Source organism: Enoplosus armatus, chromosome 2, assembly GCF_043641665.1.
Source record: "Enoplosus armatus isolate fEnoArm2 chromosome 2, fEnoArm2.hap1, whole genome shotgun sequence".
NCBI lineage: Eukaryota > Metazoa > Chordata > Actinopteri > Centrarchiformes > Enoplosidae > Enoplosus > Enoplosus armatus.
In genome coordinates, this window is record NC_092181.1 from 24,834,927 (window position 1) to 24,853,819 (window position 18,893).

The 18,893-nt window shown below is 40.8% G+C and overlaps 1 protein-coding gene across 3 annotated transcripts; it reads right to left on the reverse strand.

The window, feature by feature from the left end:
- Nucleotides 1–1,407: 1,407 nt before the first annotated feature.
- On the reverse strand, nt 1,408–16,847 carry tab1 (TGF-beta activated kinase 1/MAP3K7 binding protein 1). 3 transcript variants are annotated; one of them, XM_070917885.1, is made up of 11 exons: nt 16,792–16,847; nt 15,507–15,637; nt 14,058–14,211; nt 13,150–13,245; nt 12,283–12,391; nt 8,962–9,078; nt 7,685–7,796; nt 6,526–6,670; nt 5,910–6,123; nt 4,378–4,531; nt 1,408–2,162 (listed from the first exon to the last, which is right to left on the reverse strand). In XM_070917885.1, exons 1-11 carry the CDS (start codon nt 16,822–16,824, stop codon nt 1,937–1,939), a joined length of 1,491 nt encoding a protein of 496 aa, XP_070773986.1. In that variant the 5' UTR covers nt 16,825–16,847; the 3' UTR covers nt 1,408–1,936. The 3 variants fall into 3 exon arrangements, with proteins under 3 accessions (XP_070773986.1, XP_070773968.1, XP_070773978.1); XM_070917867.1 differs by having other exon boundaries at nt 4,378–4,558; nt 12,283–12,417; nt 13,152–13,245; nt 16,792–16,839; XM_070917877.1 differs by having other exon boundaries at nt 1,408–2,159; nt 16,792–16,839.
- Between the last annotated feature and the right edge of the window lie 2,046 nt (nt 16,848–18,893).

Consider the following 18,893-nt stretch of genomic DNA (forward strand, 5'->3'; position numbering starts at 1 on the left):
CAATCTTTTTTCTTTTCCCTATATAATCACTAACTTGCCAAAAGCATACAATGCAATTTAATGCTGAGATATTTCCATGTCGAACAGCTGGATTTTTTTCTTTGAATCTTTGAACAGTCATAAAGGAGAGACATCTCTGGTACGTCAGTCCGCCTTTCACGGTAGAGGAGACAAAGATACAGATTTCTTCACAAGAGTTATCTTAATACACCAGAGCGCCATGCAGTCACAGCTTGTACATCTGTCATTGCTAGCATGTGAAATGTGTTCTCTCACAAAATACCCTTCTTCCTTCCTTGAAGTAACGTCGGAAAACAGAAAAATTACTGTTTGCAAGAAGCAATGTTTTTTTTTGGGGGGGGGGGCATTTGGTTATTTCAAAGGTGATTCTGAAATCATGGCGACACATGGGATAGAAAAGAGTGATGACTTTGATGGATGGCTCCATTTGCTCCAACAATCACTCAGCTCCTTCCCGTAGACCCTCCCTTCTCTTACCCATCACATGATGGTCGATTATATTTTTACTTCACTGCGTTGTGAACACAGTCTGCTGGCGCTCACCTCTCCACGCTCGCCATCCATCAACGTCAGGCTGCCGAGGTGTCAGAGAGGTCCTCTTCCATCCCTTCTCATGTTGAAAGAGCAGACCATGAGTCATAGTCAAGGACTCAAACATTGTAACTATGGCATAGTTAGCGCTCTGTTTCAGAGCAGCTACCAGTAAGCCACCACTCCCACATCTCATACTCTTCTCATGCTATAGCTTGTCTTGCATTACACAGCCAATAAATCACTTCATTGTTGATCCCTGAAAACCTCCAGGTTCAGCTTTTTGGTTGTTGCATCAGGGTTGTATAATTCAATCAAAAGTATATGATCACTATGATCATTCTTGACATCAAATTTCATCATCAAAAGTCTCTTTCAAAGACTTTTAGTGTTAATCTGTTACATTTTTATTTAAAATAAATATTTGTGATGCTGTCATTTATGTTGCAGTTGTCATTCAGTGCATTTGTATTCTGTAAGTGCTTCTCTATGTACTAGTTTGTTTCCAACTACAGACATTTCCCCATATACACACACACAGGAAGTTATGCATGCTGGATGTAGAATAGGTGAGTTGGTGGCTCGTTAGCTAGTTGTGGCTAACAAACCGGTGTTCTCATAGTTATTTTAAGAAAAAAGGATTAGATTGTGGCTCATTTTCCTTGTGAGAAAACCACTAATGCTTCCAGTTTGAACCATTCTGGTGTAGCTGTATTACTGGCAGGGTGCTTTGCTGTCCCTCCACAGCAAAGAAGGAAACCCTGGGGTTTGTATTATTAAAATACATCTTATGTGACCACCTGTTACCACAGGTCTTGACATACCCACCAATCTTCAGGTCTTGTATGTTGAATATCAAGCCAAATGACCTGACATGTTTCAGTGTTTTAAGAGTTAATATGAAGAGAAGCCCAGAGAGCCTTGATTCATTTGGAGATATACTTTCATTACAAATAAAAACGTACTTTCAAACGCATCCACTCATTCCATTTTAAGGCCTTACAGTATGTAATCACTCTCAGATCCACAAACTCTGAAGTCTATGAGATTTCTGTTTGCAGATACAATGGCTACACTCTGGATTATATTCACAATCACTCATGACCAGCATCTATTACAGAAGAGCAAGCATCACTGTTGTGGTGCGTAGTGACACCATTTTCTCGCTTTTTCAGGCTTATTCTTTGCCCACTGGCTAGACCTTGAAAACCCCAGTCCTTCCTCCATGCGTCCCCATGCACCTTTTTTTTTACTTTTAAAGCATTTTATCTGTCATCCCAACCACCTCTTAAAATCTTAGTCCCTTCTCAATCCATGTGCCTCCTTGCTGCCAGAAAACCCAGTCCGTCCCTTTCCACCCAGCACCAGGACCTCCTCGTCCTCCTCACTGGGGTCCCAGTCCTCCCTGGGTGCTCTGGCCATCGCTGTGGTCACCTCCCCACAGGAGGTAAAACTGACTGAAGTCCACATAAGGCGGGACCCTGCCCGTCTCGTCGGGCTGAGCCGCCTGGCTGCCTCTCTGGCGGAACAGGCTTCCGTCTCCCGAGCTGGAGCTGGAGCTCTGCGTCTGGGTGTTGGTGGATTGGAGGGTGGCTGTGGGGCTCTGACTGCTGGGGAGAGCGGAGGAATAGAAGAGGGAGGAGAAAGGTGGTTGGTTAGGGAGGGTGGAGGAAGAGGAGGACACAGGTATGAGGGTGGGAATAGAGGAGGAAGAAGTGGGGGCGTAAGAGGAAAGGAAGGGGTCCACATATGGGGTGGAGAGACAAAGGAGAGAGGTGGAAAGCGGGAGAGGACGGGGAGGAGGAGGGGTGGTGGAAAGAGAGAAGAGGGAGGTGGAGAGGGGGAGAAAAGGAAGAGGGGAGAGGGGGGAAAAAGGGAGTTCAATTATGGGCTGCAGGATGTCGACTGAAGTTTGGCAGGTTGCGGGGTGAAACGTGCTAAAGGAGTGGAAAAAGTAGACGCAAGGACAGAGTGCAGGACACAGGAAGGATATTGGCAAGTCGGGGGCCGTGAGGAAGAGAAAAGTAGATGTAAGTCAGACAGTGAGTAACAGGGAGGCGGAGAAGCAATCCTTGTGGGTGAGCTAGAACGGGCAAAAATGGAGAAAGAAAGTGCGCACATGCAGCAAACCAAAAGCAGCAGTCAGATGAGTGCTGCTCATGTTCCCTCACATTACACTACAGGTAGTTTCAGGCAGGTAACCTCACTAACCAACCCGCACATTTCAAGCATGCTGATGGAAGCCAGTGATTTATGTTTGTTATAAATGAGACATAATTAACTTGAAAGAAGACCATTGAATATGACATTTTAAGTGTTGATTCCAAAGTAGCCTATTATGGGCGATTAATTGGTCCAGACAGTACTCTGCTCTGTTTCCCTATCGGAAAACGAGGCAATCATTGAAGCAAAATTAAGGAAATTATAAGGAAATAATCATTACACGTGTGGAAGCATTTTGGATGCCACACTTTAATGGAAAAATAGATAAGGCTGTTTGACTACAACACATCTGAGGTCACCTGTTACGTGAGGAGGCACTGCGGAACCACGTCAAAGCTGCAACTTTGGGGCTACTTGGGCTGCATTTTAATCAACTTGAATGAATCCCATGTTAGTTATCATTTGTTTTAACGTCACTGGCACAAACACAGTGTTCCTCATCAGAAGATGTGTTTGCTGTTCCTGGTATTTGTCCTGTTAAACTCGCTCTCAGTCGCTTTGCATCATTATGACATCATAAAAACAAATGACTCAGGACATGTAGAGAAATTCAATTACCACTTGTGGCCACAGTGACTCCTGTTCAGCAAACGTAACACAAGCCTCACTTTTAAGACCTCCACACTCGTTGTAGGGAGAAAAATAACATGCTGTATCAACACCGGCCCCTAGGGGTTGACAGGCCGTGTTCAGACTGAGTGACCCTGCGTAAAAAACACAGCCCTTTCATTCAGGGGGAATGGGGCCAGTCTGATGGCGCAGCGGGGGTGCCAACGCAGGGTCATCTGGCAAATAAAAGTTGAAGCAGGCTCTACTTTTGCTGCACCAACATCTGACATTTCTACTTTTCACCTCATGTTTGTTATGGTGAAAGATAACTAAACAGAGTTGTAAAATCCTGTCAGAGTATTACAAACCGTTGTGCAGTGTTTTGGTGTCTCATAAGCCTTTAAACACGTTAATCTCATACTCCAACTGGACTTCCTGGACATTACTGTGTTCCTGTGTAATAACAGTAAAAATCATAACCAAGAGCAATACCGATTTAATTACCTTTGTATGCTTACATTACAGTATATGGTGCACACTGTATGCATATGGGTTCATTAATAAAATACTTTTCCAGCTGTACTTGATCAGTCTTTCCTTTCTAGTCTGTGTAGGGGGCACTGGCATGATACACAGAACACACAGCAGCAGAACAATGGGGAAGTGAAAACCATGCTTACACATAAATAAGCATAGCAGTGTAGGGACACAAGGGAGTGAAAATCAAGCTTTCCTAAAATAAATATAGCAAGGGAGGGAAGAGGGAGTTAAACATCTTACTTATCTAAAATAAACATAACAGTAGGGAGGGAAGAGTGGAGTCAGAGTAAAGCTCACCCAGAGTGAACACAACAGCAGTGGGTCAAGGAAGTGAAAATCAAGTGTATGAAGAATACAACAGCAGTGTGACAAAAAGTTAAAAGCAAGCTCATTCAGAGGATGCGCCGTGTAAAAATCAAGCTTACCCAGACCAAACATAGGAATAGGAGGGAACCAGGAGTGAAAAGCGAGTTTACCCAGAGCAAGCAGGGATAAGAGACAAACCAAGCTTACCCTGGTGTTGGGGTGCCTTCCTCCAGGGTGGAGGCAGTGTTGGTTCCGTTGGTGAGGGTACTTTGAGAGGGCATGACCAGTGAGAGGGTGACACTGGTTTTACTGGTGCTCTGGCTGTTGGAGTAGGGCACTGACACAGGGTAGATACGTCCACCTGAAAGAGTGGCAGAAGACAAACATCCTTTTTATCTCAGAGCCATTTATAAGGTTTACCAAGCAATACGTTAAAGGCTGCTGTTCAATTGTTTGCAAAATCAAAATGTCTCAGGTACACCAGTGTTGTTTTCTATACTTTTCCCAAGTACTATTATCAAGAAAAAAAGCCAAACTAGTGTGCAGCCTCAGCATAAAATGGGCACCTTGGCAATGTGGAGTAAATTGGATTTTTTTTCTGCCTGGACTTTGTTATTTTGGCTCTATGTAGTATTCTTGGCTGCACCTCTCAAAATCTTTGATTTCTTTTTGTAAAGGCTGGCTGCTCAGATGTGGATAAACCTAGTATTATTTTAAGATTTCTTTAGAAGTGTAGCTCTCCACTGGTGAAAGTTTTAGGAGTAGGATTAGTTTTAATCCACGTCTGAGAAACCAACCCGAAAGGTTTAATACAATACAAGTCCAACATAATTTTGAATATTTGAATTTTCAATATGATTGAAATGTTTAACAGTCCTAAAATGTTTAACAGTCCTAAAATGTTCTAATTAGGGAAGTCTTTTGGCCCGGAGTCTTTTAACACTGAGTATCCTCAGAGTCCAATCAGATACTTATTTACCTATATGTTGATTGAATATGTATCTGATAAATTGAAATAACAGCTGTGGACTACTCAATTTGGCACACCTTATGTTTCACAAGGTAATTCATCCAAATACTGCAGATCCTGGTTCAAAACTATAAAACTGATCAGCTTGAAGTTTCCATTTGATACCGGTTCCTAGGATCGACTCGGGACATTTCTAGTTCTAATAATTCTTAGATCCTAATGTCTAATATGGTCCTATATGGTACTATAAAGGTTCTGAAGGTTTAAACACAAAAACTTAAACTAATTATACATATAATTATAACATAATTTTAAAATCTATAAAGCAGTGGTTTTCAACTTGGGGGTGAGAGTGTCAGATCATCAACAAGTTAGGGAAGAAGAGCAAAACATTTATTTCTGCTTCATAAAATTATGTTTATTCTTTAGGACATTCACTTTTGCTATTTCCTTATAACATACTGAATAGTTTTACCTCTACAGGCCTCTAAAAAAATCTGAGAAGTTAAGAATTATTTTTAGTTTCAAGTTCTCATAAAAACATGTAACCTTTGACAAGGGGTTGTGAGTTGACTTTGTTTTAAAGGGTTACACGCCAAAAAGGTTGGTAACCACTGACACCATTTCAAGGATTTTTCAACATTCTCTATGAATGTGACTACATTTTCTACATGCCTCTGAAACTTTTAAAGTTTTAAATGAGGAATATTGCAGGTGTGGCTAGAGTGGAGGTCTTTTCCCTGAGCCATCCCACAATGCCCTTTCCTACCCTGTGTGGGCGTGATCGTTCCGTCAGCCAGCGGGTAGTTGAGCGTGCGGATGAGCAGGGTCATGTCTTCGTGCCGAGAACAGTAGGTCGCCCTTTGACGGCCGGACACGTAGACGTCGTGGTGCAGCCGTTTGACGCGGTCCACCACCGACTGAGCCGCTGCCTCCAGACTGGTCTGCTGAGCCAGCTCTGCTGCTACCATGGCAACGATGTCCTACAATGGACAGCAGAGGAGACATGGAGTTAAAGAACTAAAGAATGATGATGAGGATGAAAAGAAAGAACAGAAAGTGAGAAGAGAAGACAGAAGAATAACAAGAAGCCGATAAGAAAGACAAAGGAAATACAATACGTTTGGGAAAGAAAACAGCAATGGACACTTGGACCAAAAGTGGTCAAGCACTTGAAGTGCAAGAAGTGGCAAGGAATACAACAAAATATAACAAAAATAACAAGATGGGTATAAGGAGATGATAGGAGGCACAGGGAGGAAGGACGGAACACGACAGGAAGGGTAAGGAAGCAAATTTAGATTGAAACATGAATGCAGAGATTAAAAAAAGACATCAGAAAAAACAAGTAGAGGGAAAGAAATTGTTAGGATGAATCTGCCAACCTGATTGGCTTGTTCGGGGCCGTGGGCGGACTCAAGGGCATTGATGAGACCTTCTGACATCAGCAACAAGAAGCCTGTCACGCTGTCCAAAGACTGGCTACCATGAATCTCTGGCTCTGCGATGACTGGCCTCGTCTTGGCCGCACTGATGGTGGAGGACGACAGGAGACGATAGATATGTTAGTAGATAAATTAATATCAAAGAGAGAGAAAGAGGAAAACAAGCATGGACAGGGACTGGACGAGAGAGAGAGAAATGGAAGGACAAAAAAAAAAAAGAAGCAGGAACTGAGACAAAAAGAGAGACATAAGTGCACCTGACCTAAATACAATAAACCTAGCTAATCGCATAGATCCAAAGAATCACTTATACTTTGTCCACATCAAATTTCCTGCACTCTTTTTGATGGCAGTAAAGAGGAAATTCTATAAAGATTCTATTGTGTGTTTTATTGAGGATCATAATTGGACTGACTCGTAGATACCTGAGTCAGATTTTCTTGGCCTGAAGTGCAGACAGGAAGAGGAAATGAGAAGTGTGAGAGAGGGGGCCCCAGATCATGGAATTTCAAGAGGCTCAGCTGAGGTAAAGGAGAGGCTGGACCAGAGTCAGATCTGATAATAAAGACCATAATATGGAAACAGAGCTCCACTGTCCAGGTAGTGCTGAGTGCTACACACACACACACACACACACACACACACACTGCTACAAAGTCAGAAACTGACTCTACGCTTTCTTACTGAGAGGAAAATAAGAAGATCACTCTCCTGTTTGTATGCAAAATATTAAGCTCGATCTAGCAGGCGAATAGCTTTGCTTAACTTCACTTACAAGACTGGAAACGGGGAAAACAACTAGTGTGGCTCTGTCCAAAGATGAAAAAATCTGCCTACAGGTACCTCTAAATTTCACTAATTAACACGTCAGATCTCATTTATTTAAACCTTGTTTAAAACTGTATTTAATGCTTAATTGTTGCCAAAATTGATTCGGCTGTCGGATTAGTGCATCTCTAATAAATGGGAAAAAAGTGCAAATAACATAAAACAAGACAGAACAAGCAAAACAAGGTAATACAGAAGGGTGTGGCATGTGTGTCTGCCCAGGTATGTAGAATATGTTGTACATGATGTAGCTAGAGTATTCTGACTTCACCTGAGCAAGTCGATTTCATTGTAGTTGAATTTAACCCGGTAGTCTCCGAGCCTTCTGGTGCTGCTCTGACCAGCAATCTGCCCCGCCTGCCTCACACGAGCTGAGTCCAACCCTGTTTGAAAAGGGGGGAGGAGAGGAAAAACATTAAAGACTGGCAGAGGCGGAAAGTGAGCACAGACTTTGAGGATTGCAGTATAATGATAGATAATATGGGGGAGAGGAGCAGGAGATTTTGTATGGGGACGGAGAGGATAAAGCAATAAGACAAGAGCAATAAGTATAAGCAGGAGATGGGGGTGGGACAAGGGTGTGTGTACGTGGGTGGAGAGGTCACCTTCAGCTGGGTTAATGGAATGACTGCCATTTCTTTTAGATCATTCAGGGGAGGGCTTGAACAACAGGATAATTATGTGACTCTCAGCTGGAGACAGAGAGAAGGGGCGAGGGAACAAAGAGAGAGCTCTGCCTCCTCTTCTAATGGCATGGTGTGAAATGCTGGGAGACAATGCAGCTAATTCACCATTATATTCATTACAGGTGCCAGGCTGCACCAAATGCTTCTTCTGTATCACAATGTATGAATTTCCTGTTACATACACGACCCTCATTACTGGACCATTAGCTTGGCTGTGCACCGTGGATGTAAGGTATGTCTGAATGTACGCATTTTCATATCCATGTGGCCTAGACACATTTATGTCTATTCATCTGTCAGAACCACAGTTATTCATATAAAAACTAAAATTAAAAAAGCTTTTATTCAAAGCTAAAACTAAATTCACACTAAAGAGGGACTTCAAAACTATCTGACAGAATATTCAAATCGACAAACACCAGCTTTTTGTCTTTGCTAGGATTAACTCCTGTTTTGTTAATTATCCGAAAAAGATAACAGTTAAGTCAGAGTACAAGAGCAAGGAGGCAGCACTGCTAATATAATGTTGGTGAAATGGGATGTCAACCAGATTATGTGAAATATCCGTCTCAGTGGGCGACGTGGTTGACTCAAAATTCAAAACGCCCAGTATGGCTCAGTATTGAATGTTTTTTTCCACAGACTGGGCTCTAATTAAAATAGAAGTGAAATCTGTCGATCTGTCGAATCTTGCGGTAAGTCAGAAAAAATTCAACCAAACGAAAAAGTTAAGATTGCAGAGAAATAATCTAAAACTACACTAAAAATAAGAATGATTCCTAAAATAGTGTGGAAAACAAATCTCATCTGAGGAAGTGCACCAAACTTCCATTCTGACTGTCTATCTGTCTGTGCGTCTCACCCAGAGTAGCCAGTCTCTGCAGCTCGTCTTCATTGTCAGTGCTGTGTGGTCGGCCGATCTGGAGAACCTGATTCTGGCCATCGCTGCTGGACTTGCACAGCAGTGCCCGGTTGGTACCTGGAATCCCAGACAAACATACAAGGATTCACAAAACTTGAATGTGCACTGGCAAAATGACATCATGGTGTAAACTGTAGTGAATCCTAATAGGTCGGACGGCAGTCAGCAGGAAGAGAAAATATGAAGTTGGAATTAAGTTAGAATATTTTTCATTTCATGTTAAAAACTTAAATGAGTACCAGTTTTTGTTGACACTACGTCAGAGAGGATTTCATTCAACTCTATTGTCACGTTTGAGGATGAGACATTTTGCCTTCTAATTTTTCCACACATTATTGATGCAGACAAAACTGCACTGACGTTGTTCTGAGGTGACTCACAGGCCCAAACCTACGCCACTGAATCAGTGAAGATACTGTGGTGCTTTTACAAAGCTAAATATTAATCACTGGAGGACACATGAGCTGACCCGGAATAGATCAATTATTAATTCACTTTTATATTAACATTTTGGGGCCACTGACCAGGAGCTTGATGTGGTGCAACACCACCTCCACCCAGATTTTATGTTCTGTGAATGCCTGGAGTAGTGTGTGCTGCTCGTCAAACCTGCAGACAAGGCCATCCAATTAGCCACATTATACTGAAATTGCAGACTGGGGCCCATGTGCCTTTCTCTGTGGGGCCCTGAGCTTCAGCTCCTGTAACCCCGAGTGTTTATCAGGCAGTGCTGACAGGACATTGTTTTTGTACTTTTCCAAACTGATCTACTGGTCACAAAATACTCTATATACCGTCTTGGTAAGACTAGTGATAATCCTCATGTTCATATGGACAAAGCTGCAATTGCGACATATGTGAAAAGAATAGCCAACCATGCATGTGGATGTTCATATACCCTTGGTTGCCCCCTGCACACCCGTACTCCCAGCATATCAAATTATGGGTCATACGACCTTAACTGTCAAATATATTTCACATCAACACACAGCTGGAAGTGCTTTTTAGAGCACACTTACTCTCATGTTTAAACCTCCCTGCGATTCATGTTCTGTCAACTTTGAACTCTTGACCCTCACACAACAGGCCAGTGGGGAGACAGTCCTTCTTTCTACTCGCTACTAATTACTATAACCCCCCCCCCCCTTTCTGCTCCGCACCACGTCCTTGAGGACAAAAGAAAATGAAATCCCAGAGAGAGGGTGAGGGGCTCTTTTCCTCTGCCTTCTACAGAATCTAAGATGTAAGCAAAAAGACAGAAACATCTAAAGTATTTTACTTTACACTCATAACCAGAGTTACTTTAAAGTGTGAGTGCAACCTTAAAATGAAATTCATACCCTTGATTAATGATTAAATCAAGCAGAGGTAAGAATGGCCACAGTGCCCAGTTACATGAAACAGCAGCTGGGGTCTAGTACTTTATGATTAACTTTGGTGATTCTTAAAGAGAAATACTTCTAAGAAATGCCTGTGGATCCTCAGGGTTGGTGAGTGTGTCTGCGTGTGAATGTCTCCCACAGTTTAATTTGAATTTCCTCACATTTAAGGATCTAAAATGGCCTGCTTGTTGGTATGATAAAATATTAATGACAAATGCTTCTTTTCTGTTCTGTGGCTTAAGGAGACAAGTGGGAGTCTGTACACACACACACACACACACACACACACACACACACACACAAACTAAGAACAAGCTATCATGCTACTGCCCCTACAGCTGTAGTCTACTGGAGCCAATGACTGACATTGTAGGTATGTTTTGAGTCAATATGATTCCAACACCTGTCTTAAGACCACAGAAAACCGAAACTGTGGGAACAATTTTCTGGTTTTCTATAGAAATAGACGTTCTTTCAGGTTTGCTGTTGGGGCATTTCATCTTGTCTAGATGAGACCTACTGATTTTGGTTTAGGTATTTCAAAACCATGGCAAATCAGCATGTTATTTCTATCCAAATAATCCAGATTATTGTGTCAGATCATTTTGCAACCCATCCTAATCCTATAATTAATATAAAGGCTGCAGAAAATTGTGAAATAAATAAACAAATAAGATAATATGGTTTAACAGGGCGAATAATACTTGATGCATCAGGATGTGAAATAAGCAAGAGGCATAGCTGCTCAACCCAAACCCAGCCATTACATGCTCTGCCTGTAGCTGATGCTGTGCATCCAGCATTAGCTTCCATGCTACTAAAAATAGCACCTGTGTCGTTTTGGTAGAGAAGCAAAAAGAGCATGGAGATGGAAGAGTTCATAAATGGGTTTTCCTGGCTTAAAATGGGTATTTGGCAGCACCTCTGTTTTGAGAGCCAGATGAGGTCAAGTACCAGTTTGTGGCAAAAGAGGCAACGGTCACACCACTTTCAAGATCAGAGGAAGATCAGAAAATAAAATCCAAGATTTGGTTTTAAGATCTTCAGTGCCAGTTAGAATGAAATATCTTGCTCTGAAGTCCACTACCTTAGTGCCTGTTGAGCCTGTTTCTATTACTTAGTACTTAGTTCAACAATTTCCCTTGGGATAAATAAAGTTCTGTCTTATCTTATCAAACATCTCTTCAGCAGAAATATTTTACTTTTAACGTTAACAAACATCGAGAGATATCTGTCCCTTGTACTAATATCAGTACTAGAGTACTTCCTTAATGAACAGGTACACGGTGTGGTCACTGCATTGTCTGTGTTTGACAAATCAGCTGCAGATGGTCAGCCTGGAAAATTCCACCTGAACCTATGGAAAGTACTACTCCTGCAGCAGGGAGGAACTACATTTTGTCACTGGTTCCTCCAGTTGAAAAAAAGGGTTAGTTCCTGAGTTCCTCAAAGGAAATGTTCCTGTGGTGGAAATAGCCTATATGAATTCATAAACTTCCCCTAACCCTAAACTTGCCCTCCTGCTGTCTGTGAACATCACCCAACCACTCCAACAAAGTAGTCTCTGACTGGGATTTTCAGAGATTGACAAACCCTAAACCAAAACCTGTTTAAGCCTGACATCTACTGGTGTAAAGCAGATTCATAAGTGGCCATCTACTAACCATATTCTCCAGCACTACTACAAAGACGAAAAATAAGGTAAAACTAAATCACAGTATTTCTGTCAAAGGCTATTACTAATGATTCTGTAGCAGTATTAAATATCAACATCTCAGTAATGGTACTTTAAAAGTCAGACTTTGGGTATCAAGATAACTCTAGCCTGTGTAAACGTGTGTGTGTGTGTGTGTGTGTGTGTGTGTGTGTGTGTCCATACCAACATTGGCGATATAGAGCTTGTTGTTGAGGATCAGCGCCACCACGGCCGTAGCTCCTCCTGACACCTCCTGCTCAAGCTCCTTCAGACACTCCTGCACTTTTTGATTCTGAACAGCCGGGAGGAGACGAGGAAGACAGAGGAAGAAGGGGAGGAGGAAGGGAAGGTAGTGAGGAAGACAAGTAAATAAAATACAGTGAATGGGAGGAGGGAAAGAAGGAGAGGGTAAGAAGGGAAAGATGAAAGAATCAGTAGCAGTAGGCAGATTGAACAAGAAAATGAGACAAATGATAAAAGAGGTGAGAAATAAAAGAGCATTGAGACGAGATGAAAGGGAGGAGTGGTGGAGGAGGAAAAAAGAAAACAGGCAGGAGGTGAGATGAAAAAGATAAGAGACGAGTAAGAACACAGGAGATAGACAGCATGAAAGACATAGATAAGCAAACACGACAAATTGGTCTTAATGAACCAACTCAAGCAACATCATCTTACAAAAATGCCCACACCAGCAACAATATCTGAACTGAATATAACACTATGTGAAATAGAGAAAAGCAGAGGTTGAAAATAGAGAATGTATGGCACGAAGGGAAAAAGATGGGGGTGGGCTGGGGATGGGGGGACGCAGAGGAGCTGGATCCAGAGAAGGAAAACTGAGACTGGCTTATCTAATGAAACAGGCTGATGAGCCCAATTAGAACATAACAAGCTCATTCTCCAATGGCTGAGCATTAGTTCACACTAATGCCCAAATCTGCGGTTGCTATGGAAACCAACAGATAACTCCCTTTCTCAATTTTCAGCTTAATCTGTCAATATGCACTGCAGAGTGTGTATATGTATATGTATGTATGTGTGAGTATATACCTCATTGTGTGGTAGGACGTAGTTGGACAGGCGAGCTTTCTCAGCCAGAGCATCATCTATCGTCTCAAAGTAGCTCTTCTCCACCACATCAAAGGCCTGCGACAACAAGAACATTCATCAGCATGACACAATGTTGGCAATTACCCAGGTCAGTTTGTACAGTACATCAATGCCAAATACAGGCTCTAAATATTGTAAAAATGCATGTGGATAAGAGTGTTGCTATTATCAAGTTCATAACCAATGAGCTACAGTGTGTACAATATTGTAATGTCAATTGAATTGGGGGGTATATTAGCCCCTGGACACTTTGTGTTCTGGTACCTTGTCTTTATTAAGGCATAATGATCCATATTGCAGTAAACTACCATCTTCCCTGATCAGGTCATCTGTGACCGCCACTGCACAATTGTTTTATTAAGCTGCATTCAAGACAGTATGTATTTTCTAACCAACTGAAGTGATGAAATGACTTTAAAAGTATCACATGACCATTGAAATTCTTGACAGGCAATTTATAGACTTTGGGAAAAGGTTTTGAAAGCTCTCTCTGGTCTAGAACATGTTTCTTTCTGTGTTTACAGCACTACAGTAACCATGGAACCAGCATGAGAAATCCACTCCTGCCACCTGCCAAATGCAGAAGACTTTGAGCAAAGGCTAGTTCAGCATAAAGGTTGTGTATGCACAAATACAAAGCAGACGATGTGCTTAGTATGATTCATTTTAGAATAACCATGAATCTTTCTTTGCCTTAAAAAGAAGTGATGTCAAAAGTGTGAAAATTAATCAATTTCCCAACCTGGGTGGTAAAAGTGTACTTCACACTCTTCCTAGAATATAAATACATTATACTACTTGCTTTGTAATCATTGACATGTGAAAGGTGTAACATAACACACGCAGACCTGTGTGAGGATTCTGCGGACGTCGTTGTCTGTGTGACTGGAGTTGAGCTGCCCTAGCAGCAGTTCAGCTGTCAGACACTGGGAGGCAAAACTGGCCACTCTGCTGCCATCATAACCATTAAAAACCCCATACAGGAAACAGCCATCCTCGCCTCTGATTGGTGGAGAAAAAAAAACAACAAGCATGTGGCTTTGTTTCACTTCAATAAGGGAAGACAGTGGGAATTCAAAAATCAAAACATCCTTCATCCATAACTCTTTGTAGTGTTTTTTTGGGGACATTGGAAGGTTCAGAGGTGTTTTCTATTTGGGGCTATGTGACATGTCACGTTTGAGAAATCTAAATAGATTATAGTTGAAATTGACAGTAACTAGGCAATTTGTACATATTTTATGAAGTTACCTTAAGTGCTGAATCATTGATTCAAACACAGCACAAAAATGTGGGTACATTTAATGTAGTTCATTTCTGCAGATTGAGTGTTAATAACTACTGCAAAACATGGCCGCATTAAACACCAAACACTATGATGTACTGTATATGTAACAATGTTTGGATAGAAGTGATTTATTTACACATGATTAGGCAAGCAACGCCATGCAGTCACAAGAGAAACCTGCTATAAATTAATTTACACATTTCTCTGTTTGTGCTTGCTGTGCACTTTCACAGCCAAAAATATCAGTAATCAGGAAAACCTGTTTTTGCACTGATGACTGCATGCATTGCCAGAGGTGTAACCACTGATGTTCATAGTTCACTTGAACCCCCTGGTGGAGGATTTACTTTAATAGAGGAATACTATGATGTTGTAAATTATATAATGTTGACAAATTAGAAAGAGACTTACAATTTACATTCATGGTTCCATTTGACTTGGCAAGAATAAGCTTGCAGCTTTTTTAATGCAAGATGAAAATTGTGGTTCAAGAAATTGCCAATGATACCAATGATGACATCTAATTATCCAGTTGCACTTTGGTCATTTATGTAAATTACTTAGATACAATTTTAACATCAGAGATACATGTTATACTATAAATCTGGGTCACTACAGACTCAGTTTTTAAAGTCCTGTGCTGACAAGAGTCTACCCTGCTGTTTACGGAGCAAGACACAGAATCCCTACCAGTTCCTGGGACCTCTTTTGGAAGTGGGCACCGTCAATATCATGGTGCTAGCAGCTGGTTGAACAGCAGGTAGTTTGATAACATTGCATGTATCAGATATTTATTTACTGAATGACATTCACATTGGTGGTCCCAAAAAAAACACTGAAAAAATCTGCATCTGAGATGCAGGTTTTAAGCATGAATCACACCGCTGTTGCCTCCTCAGCAGTTATCACTCTGAGCATGACATTATTCCTTTTTGTCTTGTGTTTTTTTTCTTTGTACTTGATTTTCATTCTGTTCTTATTGAGGACTTTTGAGTCTCCAGTGTCTCACCTGAACCCAAGGTGTCCATCCTCGTTGGTGTGGCTCTGAGTTCCTTTACCATCGGGGCCGTACACACAGTTGGGTGCTGTGCCAACCCCACACATCTGACACAGCGGCAGGTCATCTGTCCAGCTCTGATGCTGTCAAGGTAAAAAAAAAATCAAAACAGTCCTTTCTATAAGAAGGTCTGTTGCAGGTCAACTAGTACATGAAAACAATATTTGTTTAAATCCGCTTGGGGTTCTGACTGCTATATTGTTATGGTTTAGTTCACCCCAGAAATTGAGAGTGATGGAATAACTACTTTAACTACTGAAATACATCGCTAAAACAGTTTAAAACAGTAAGGCAGACATGAAATGTTTTGTCTATGGAAAATCACAATTATCTCCCTCAAAACATCCTAATTATACTAGAAAGTATGAGCAAATACTATTCAACCAGTAGATAAATGGGAAGATAGAATTATTTCTTTTTTCCATTGTCGTGTGTGTTAGTTACATTTAGGCACACTTCACTATGTATTGCTAACTTTCTTCTGTATATGATAATTGTTGCTGTATAGATAGCACATTGAGTTCACTTGTAATGGATAATGTTAATAAATATGACAGGGGAAAGACAGGTGTTCCTCGGCAATATCTTATAGGGTAATAACGTGTATTAATATGTAGCAGTTTTTAATAAATAACAAAATGACCATTCTGATTGCAACTTAAACTCTCCATGTCCACATTAGAGACCGACATCCTCTCCTCATGGGGTCATTGGCACATAGACCCCAGTCAGGCTGTCAACAGCATCAACAAGAGTGACAACAAACACCTAACAGGCCGAATACACTGGGAGCAAAGTTTCTGAGTATTCCTTTCAGCGAAACATACTAAGGCTACCATTGCTAACGTTACAAAATAGCTAACTAGTTGGTGGATTCTGGGTATCAGCTAGAAGATGTGAAAGATACGCCGGGCACTGCAAATTTAGGACCGCTCGCGTAGTAACCTCCTTCTACTTTTTGTAATATCAATTGCCCCAAGTGATTAGACACTAATAAATCACATTATTTTGAGATTAAGGTTGGAGTAGCTCGCTAACTGTTAGCAAACCACTTAAGGAGCTCAACTAAAATAGCTAGCACTAGCATCACTGAACGTCACGAAACAACACTGAACGGAACAAAACAAGCACAGACGACCACCGGGGGAGATAAACGAGACCAAAGCACTCTTCAAGAGCAGTGTAACAATAACAGTATAGGTTAGTGAAAGTGATAAAAAGCTGAGTTTTCACTCACGCTCTGCATCAAATTCCTACGCTGAGCCGCCATGTTGGACGGTACTCGTTGCGTTCACGGATTCATGTCAGGGTCCAAAGTTCAAGCGTCGAGGTGATAAACACAGCTGTAATTGCATTAAGTGGAAAATAATTGATAATAAAATGGGACAATTAATAAAATCTAAAACTACATCGCTTGTCATGGTGTTAACACAGTTTTTATGCTCTCTTCTAGACGCCTTCCCCCTTCATGTCTTGTGGCGTTTTACATTTAGATTTACCAATCAGCAGTGTCGTCTAAATTTCCGACAGCACTTTAAGGCAGCATCCTTATAATTTTGCCGAACTCGTGAATTTTTAGTTTCTATTGCGAGATTTCATAGGATCTCTGCGCAGCTGCGAATTAACACGTTTACACTAAAACTTTTAATTTAGCTAATTTATAAAACGGAGGCGGGGAAACTAACAAGCACCACTTCTGTTTTATTGCTGAGCTGGATTTCATTGACAATAACGCCACCGTATGGATTTATTATAAACTACAATAGAAAACTGTACATGTTGCTGATGACTGTTGGGCCATAATTTTTGACATCATTTTGTCTTTCGTGACATTTCAAGTTTATTCAGGGCTACAAAGAAGAACACTTGGAAGTTCATCGCATCATTAATAGTAACTCTAATATTAACAAATTGATTTCTGGGAGCAAGTGTATGTTCATAGATGATGCACCTAAACACATCTTAGCCTTTGTTAAAGGTCTATTTTTAAAGCTCATGCCATGCTTCGAATTTAGGAAACTAAATGATCAGCCAGTAACAGACTGCTGAGCAGCTTCACTCCAGTGTTTTGATCTGCAGGGTGAGTAAAATCAAGTGTGTGAGGAACACTTGAAAATCATTCATAAGCATTTCTTTCATTAAAAAAATCCATGCCCTTTGAATGTGTAAGGTAGTATGGTGGATGTATTGTATTGTATCCCCCACACTAGACGAGTCCAAGGACCCAAAAGTTAAACTGACTTTTACATGACACTTCTTTAAACACTTTCACTGTATCTTAGCACATTATTAAAACCCTTAAAAATAGAGGATGGCAATGAAAATGCAACTTAAATCCAAAAATCCCAGACCAGTCATTCATATATTTATCAGTATTTTCTTTATTTTTACTGGTTAAAATCAAACACATCAAAAACATACATTTGTACACATCTTTTTTTCTTAAATCTAACCTTTTCTTTTTAAACAAATTTCACAAAGGAACGTCACACATTTCTACGTCTACACGGTTGTACAGTATTAAGTATATATGTGCATATATACTTTGATAATTTGGTCACATTTTTTGTTGCTGTATTTTTTTATAGTTAGTATTATTATCCCAAAATAAAAACATCTCCCTACCCTGAAAGCAACATAAAGCATGAGGCATGGATGACCTCACTATATATCTTATCACAATAACTCTCAGAACATAGGTCTTCTTTCTCTTGTCTTCTCTTTTATTATACAGAACTAGCATAATGCCCTAAAATAAAGCATAATCCTTTTTCAAACACTCTAATATACTGAATTATAGATTTACATATATTTATAGAGAGATAGATATACTTTATTCTTTAAGAAAATGGAGCAATGCATGTTCATAAATACTCAGGATGTTCATGGTTCATCAGTAGATTTGTTGAAATAAAGTGAAAAACACAAAAGATCAATAACCTGCAGTTCTTTAGTGTAGTAAGTTGTCTGTAGGCCTGCTGATATGAATCTGTCATTTTTGTGTCATTTGAGCTGCTCTATAATGAGCTTGTTTTGTTCAGGGTTTTTACGTGCTTAAGGACGAAAACAAGACAAAATTCAATTAGCTATGCTTTCGCTCTAAATATGCTGAAGGAGAACTGTGATGCTGTGCATGTTGGGTAAATGTTGTCCTGTGTTTGTTGGATTTTGCTTGGCAGTCAGCACTAAGGCAACAATCGAGGAAAGAAAAAGTGGGTTCTTCAGGGAAACAGGAAAACACACACTGTCCCACATCCGCACATCATTAAAACCCAAAGGAGACCTTTCAACACACACACAAACACACTCTCGTGTTACAGTTGAGGGGATTAGTTGCCA